The 6606-nt window shown below is 36.7% G+C and overlaps 1 protein-coding gene across 1 annotated transcript; it reads left to right on the top strand.

The window, feature by feature from the left end:
• Positions 1-3740: 3740 nt before the first annotated feature.
• On the top strand, positions 3741-6144 carry LOC107785173 (putative transcription factor bHLH086). Its single transcript, XM_016606411.2, has 5 exons — positions 3741-4485; positions 4910-5014; positions 5107-5172; positions 5263-5328; positions 5594-6144. The coding sequence occupies exons 1-5, from the start codon at positions 3859-3861 to the stop codon at positions 5714-5716; spliced, it is 987 nt and encodes a 328-aa protein (XP_016461897.1). The 5' UTR covers positions 3741-3858; the 3' UTR covers positions 5717-6144.
• The last annotated feature ends 462 nt before the right edge of the window (positions 6145-6606 follow it).

The raw sequence follows: 6606 nt of genomic DNA, 5'->3' as shown, positions 1-6606 counted from the left end.
TAGACATTATTCCGGTATCGAGCCCATAGGCTTTTAAAAGTATCATTACCTGCTTAGACTGATCGGTCTGATCTTGGTGAGCCTTGGCCAACTCAGCTCGGAGGTCTTTGATTTCCTCTCCCCTTTCACCTAAGAAGAGTTTAAGGGAGTTCCTCTCCTCCGTGATCCGTTGAAGATCGGTCTCAAACAGATGTAGCTCAGCTCGAGACCAAAAACATACTTCTCGATGAACCGCCACGGCCTGCGAAGAAGAAAGAAAAGAAGTTAGGAAAGAATAACAAAACATGAAAAATAATATCAACAAAGGGAGTTAAGAGCTTACCCGATTCAGAGCTAGATGCACTTCATAGAGAAGGCCCGACATATTACTAGGGCCAGCAGCATCCTTGACCCCGGTAAGCAGATCACGGAAATGGTCCTCCCCTTCATAAGACCGGCTCATCTCGAGGGACCCCAAAGCTTGGTCTTCCCGAATAGCCCCTTCGAAAAAAGCAGGAAGAGTGGGCGAATCTCCGATTACTATTGCCCCAGGCGACTCTCTTGGGGTGTTCTCCTCAGTTCAGAGAGCTTCAGGACCGGTCCCTTTTGATGTATCCACCATTTGTTGACTTCGGTAGGAAGCATCCTCGATCTCTAATGACTCGGGGACTTTGTCTGAACCTTTCTCTAATATCTCCTCGGTTCGGGGCGGAGCCTTATGAATCACCGTCGATTCAGCTACCTTTGGGGCATTGGTGCTTTTCTTCATTCGGGCCGCCAGCGCGGACCCGTCGTCTTCTTCTTCTTCTTCTTCTTCAGTCAGACTAGTTCTCTCTTCTTCTTCTTCTTCTTCTTCTTCTTCTTCTTCTTCTTCTTCTTCTTCTTCTTCTTCTTCTTCTTCTTCTTCTTCTTCTTCTTCTTCTTCTTCTTTTTCTTCTTCTTCTTCTTCCCTTAGATGCAGAACTGATTCTACGGTCAAGGGAATGGTATTCTTCTTCGGCTTATGAGCCGTCCTCTTCTTCGATTTTGGATCTTCAGGGACGGTGGCCCCTTTCCTTTTATTATCCTTCACTAGCTTTGGAACGGACACCGAAGCCTCTTCCTCGACGGACGAGGGCCTCAAAACCGCATCTTTGCCCACACCTACATATGGGAAAATTTATTGAAGTATATGGAAAACATCTCATTCTAACTACCAAAAAATACGAGAAATGGGCTTACCATGATTTTTGACCTCCCATTGGTCCTTTGACAAATCACGCGATGAGCACTCGGCGTATGTGGAGGTTGAAGCCATAGCTCGTACCCAGTTCTTGAAATTGGGAACTGCGCCGGGCATCCAGGAAATCGCTGCATCACAAAAAGGGGGATATCAGTGAGAAAAGAAATAAAAAGGCAAAATAGAAGGAAATAACATCAGAATTACACTTACGCTTCATGTTCCACTCCTCGGGAAAAAGCATATTTTCAGTCGCAGGTCCGAAGTCCTTACTCGAACGAACCTGCCTATCCAACCTTGATCCCTGTCCTCGTCTATGCTTGAGAACAGAGCCTTGGTAGCCCGACGCTGAAGTTTTATTAACCCTCCTCAAAAAAGGCGAGGATGGTACAATCGGATGAGATGGTCAAGGGTGAACGACATCCCCTCAATTTTGTTCACAAAGTATCGGATCAAAATAACGATCCGCCAAAAAGAAGGATGGACCTGGCCTAGGGTTATTTGGTATTGACGGCAAAAGTCAATAATAATAGAGTCGAGGGGACCTAACGTGAAAGGGTAAGTGTACACACTTAAAAACCCTTTCACGTAAGTGGTGATATCTTCGTCAGAAGAAGGGATTATTATTTCTTTGTTCTCCCAATTGCAATCTTTCTTTAGCTGTTTGAGGTGCCTCTTAGTTATCGAACACATGTACCTCGATACTGGCTCACATCGGCCGGGAACCGACGAGCCTTTATCGACCTTAAATCAGAGGTAAGAACACACGCCCCAGGAACGCACTCCTCAGGCCGTGGCTCTACCGGTGTTTCGTCGGCGACAGACTGTGAAGATGAAGCTTTTTCTTTCTGAGGAATGGTTTGTGATGTTTTCGCCATTTTTGAATTTAAAGGACGAGAATAGAAAAAAGTGACAAAAATTTGGTAGTTTTGAAGAAGGACTTTTGCAGAGAGGAATCACGGATTTGCGAATAAACTCAGAGGGTACGAAAAAGAACTTGGAAAATTTGGAAGATTGAAGATGTAAAAGTGATAAATGGTAAAAGGAAGGACTATTTATAGATTAAAGCAATGGCGGTTCAATATCAGCGGTGGCCGACCACCATCTGACATGCATTAAATGCCTTGAAAAACTAAACCGATGGGACAACTATCACGTGCGTCATGATCGAGCCCAATGTGAACGTCAGCTTATATCTGCTCGAGCCGTTGTGAAATCATGCCGTTTCTCGCTACATCCTTCTCGAGAAACGAGAGGACTATCTGTATACGATAAAAATCGGTTAGTCCTTCGTACGAACTGGTTTAAATGGTAATACATTGGATCGGAGAATCGTCTTCATATTATCAGGTTGAGGTTCGAAGTCAGGTCACCAAGCTTCGAGCCCGAAGGACCGATTAATGTCGAGCTCGATGTTATTATCAAGCTCGAATCCAAGTCGAACTATGATGCAAAGTAAAGTTATCGAGCTTATGATTCAAAGACCGACCAACACTGACCCCGAATCAATACAAAGATCCGAGTCAGAATTAAGCTCGAGTCAAGATCGAGAGCTCGAGTCAAGGCTGAAAACTCGAGCCAATATCGAGCTCAGAGACAAGAGCCGTTGCTATCCCACTAGAGGAGAGAATCATGGCAGGAATTATGGAAAAGCTGATTTATCATGGGTCTCCCACTATGTATTTTTAATTATATCTAAAAGTAGGATCCTCCACTATAAAGAGGATGACTATATTTCTGTAAAGGACAGTTCTTTGCTTACATTGTAACTCAAGCACCATATACTCCTATATTGAAGAATTATTCTTTTAAGGTTCATAAATTGATTCATCTTGTTTAGTCCCGAAAATCATCTTCTTTCCAACCTCGTTTATTTTGCATTCTTTGCAATCCGTATTTGATATTTCTATTTATCCTTACGATTTGTATTAAGCTATACCATATATCCTTAGAACTACGTACAAATTCAACTCTATCTATTATCGTTGTATTTTTTGTCATTGAGTATTCAAGAAATTCCAAGTGAATCCGGCTGCATGTTAAGTATATCTCAATTAAACACAAAGAAATCCTAGAAGAATTTCCAAACCAATCTTTATCTAGGCTGGAGAAAGTATATGTAAAATCCATCACTAGCTTAATTAATTAGCTGGCCGAGGGTTAGCTTACAGACCTTTATAGAATGTAATATATAATTTTTATATGAAGATCCACGTGCTCTAGCTTGGCTCCTCAAGTTTAAAGGAAAGTTGGTAGGAAAGAACGCCCTCAAGAAAACAAGTCCATTTTGCAGAAATTTAGACTTTTAACAATGTGTTGTATTGGAATCTGAGACGTGGGTTTTGCGAAAGAAACGCCGAAGGTCTTGCTGACTTCTCCAAAAATTTTTTATAACATTAATCACTTCTCTCATTCAATTCTGGTCACCTTCTGCCAGCTAATTAATTACTATCAATCTAAAACTATTTTAAATAATTTATTATGTACCATCTATATATACTCTATCTTAGTCTCACACTTGTTTCAATAAAGACAATTGGACCTTTTCACTACAAAAAAAGCCAGAAAACAAACAAAATTTAGAGCTACCTAGCAACTTAATTTTAGCCTAGCTCTTTGTACTTTCTCCTTTTCTTTGGTCTATCCAATTTTCTTCAGATATGTCTATGGCGCTAGCCAAAGAACATATTATGAATGACACAAAAATGGGCTTAGTTGATAGTTATGAATATTATGAAGGTGAATTTGGAATGAGTGATCATTCCTCTCCAGAGTTATATGGGATAACTGAGGAACCTCCAAAATTAGTTTTTGAAGAGGGTGAAAATCCAGAGAAAACAAGTCCAAATATAGCCAAGAATTTTGCTATAAGCAGTTCTTCTTCACTATCCAGTCCCAGCAGTTCCAATTCCAATGGCCATTCTGTGATTAGCTTCAAAGGGGGGTATGGTAATTTTATGCATTCAACAAATGGTTCTTTGCTAAGCTTTGAGCAAAGTGAAAGATTTTGTCCAAATCCAAGAATGAGTAGTAATAAAGTGGAATGCTCAGTTTGGGAAGATAATAATTTGCAGTACAATAATATTTATCAGAATTCCCTTACTCCTAAGAGTAGCAGCAACACTAGTCCTCGAGTATTGATTAATGAGAATTCCAAGAATATTCAACGAGCCAATAGCTATGGGAATAGTAATGCGATACCATTTGGATGGCTAAATTCTGAAGCTAATGCAACTGTTGAGGACTTAGAGAGAGAGGAATCACGTTTCAATAAGCGCCCTTGCATGGTAATTTCATATCTAACCTTAATTACTCATTCCGTGCGATTTGACATGTTATATAGCAAGTTATTTATTCTTATTTTTCAAGTTACCAAATTATGTTTGTTATAAACAGTACTTACCAATTGTTGCAATAAACTTAACGTAAAAAAATTATACTTTGTTAGTGCACCTAACTTTAACAAGTGTAAATAGTGTTAGATTTACATTTAGAAGATACTTTCTCAATTTAGAAACCACGTCATCTAAATTATGTATACGACACTAAAAATATCCATCATATATTCGCTAACCAATTATATAGGTAATAGTAGGCACTTACATACCTTTTTATTTGTTCACAAAAAAGATGATTCAATACATCGTATTTTATTATCACCAATTTTCTCAATGATTATGATTCCATTATAAAGAGATGGATTTAATGCAGGAAGAGAGCATGCAAACTAATAAGAAGCAATGCACTGGGGGTTCAAAGAAGGCCAAATCAAATACTTCTGTTGCTACAAAGGATCCACAGAGCATTGCAGCCAAGGTTTGCTAGCTCCTAATTAATATTGAAGTAATTTAAAAGCTTAATTATTTTGGAATAGTGTGTTAAAGAACAAAAGGAATGTCTGTTTGTAGAATCGTAGAGAACGGATCAGTGAACGCCTTAAGATATTGCAAGAACTTGTTCCCAATGGTTCCAAGGTAGGTTTAATTAAATCCTTTAATTACTGTTTCTCCATTTATAATTCTGGAGGTTACTTAATCATATGAAAAATCCTTATATTAATGCAGGTTGATTTGGTCACCATGTTAGAGAAAGCAATTAGTTACGTCAAATTTCTTCAGGTGCAAGTGAAGGTGAATACTTATAAACCTAATTATTTTTGTGCTTTTATCCTAAAAAGGGTCACTTAATTTCCTTTTATATGATTTAACTTGTATACACAGGCAATGTAAAAATAAGTTATATTTTAAATATATTTTAACATATCTTGTACTAGGTAATTTGTTCTAGGTAGCTAATTTTATCGTTTTTTATTAATTATTACATGTAAAAATTTCTTATGTGACATAATAGTATAAAATCCGTTATATTAAGCTCCTATCATTATTATTATTATAGGTGTTGGCAACGGATGAATTTTGGCCGACACAAGGTGGAAAAGCTCCAGATATTTCTCAAGTAAAAGATGCCATTGATGCTATCCTTGCGACTCAACGAGACAGAAACTCAAGCTCCAAGTGATACAACCTAAAATTAAGGCGTATCGGAGTTTTCCTTTTGTTAATTACCATGTATTAGAATTAAAAGATTCCAAAATAAGTCGTTGGGAAAAAGAAAAAAACAGCTCATTGAAAAGAAGAAGTTTCTTTTTTTGGATCGTCTTCTTCGATTTGTCATGCTTTTTTTTAAGTTCAGTGATCAGTGTGATATAGGGAGTGAAATTTAGGTTTATGGAAGAAGCTGGCTATTATCATTACAGTCTTCCAAAATTCATTTTTTAGCTTTCTCATATTTGAAGTACTAAAGAAATCCCTAGGAGTAATACAAGAATACAAGGTGGTTGACAAATTGGGGCAAAACCAAGATTTATATAAATGCACGTCAATGGAGAAGCTAAGGGTTTGTTTGGAAACTATATGGTGTAACTAAAAACTTATTTATTTGTCATAATAAAACGCAATTACGGTGTAATTTTTATAGATTTCATGTTTGGTTGCACAATTATAATAATAATATTTTTTAATTTTAAAATAAAAGTTAATTGTAAGAGATTAAATATTTATTTAGATTAACCAATTAATAAAATATAATGTGTAACAAATATATTTATATTTAAGAAATTTTAATGTTATTTATTACTATGTGAAATATTTTTTTAAAATATATTAAATAATTATAAATTAATACATTAATATTGTGAAGAATAATTTTTTATTTCCAATTTATGTGATAATATTAAATTCATGATTTTTTGAGTGTTTTAATATAAACAAGATAAGTATGAGTTTGAAAAGTATTTTTCTACTTTATATATTTATAATAGTAATAATGAATAGAGGACAAAGCTAGTAGCACATGAAATTGCGTTTAACAAGTGTTCCTCTTATGTTTTAAACGGAAGAGAAAGAATG

Source organism: Nicotiana tabacum, chromosome 17 (genome assembly GCF_000715075.1).
Source record: "Nicotiana tabacum cultivar K326 chromosome 17, ASM71507v2, whole genome shotgun sequence".
Classification (NCBI taxonomy): Eukaryota; Viridiplantae; Streptophyta; class Magnoliopsida; order Solanales; family Solanaceae; genus Nicotiana; species Nicotiana tabacum.
Note: the sequence above shows the minus strand (reverse complement) of the source record. Positions and strands in the feature narration are given on the sequence as shown.

Excerpts from the sequence above, each read along its gene's own strand:
- LOC107785173 (XM_016606411.2), top strand. The coding sequence starts at position 3,859 with ATGTCTATGGCGCTAGCCAAAGAACATATTATGAATGACACAAAAATG. Across the intron at positions 5,015-5,106 it reads CACAGAGCATTGCAGCCAAG|AATCGTAGAGAACGGATCAG; the intron begins GTTTGCTAGCTC and ends GTCTGTTTGTAG. Across the intron at positions 5,173-5,262 it reads TTGTTCCCAATGGTTCCAAG|GTTGATTTGGTCACCATGTT; the intron begins GTAGGTTTAATT and ends ATATTAATGCAG.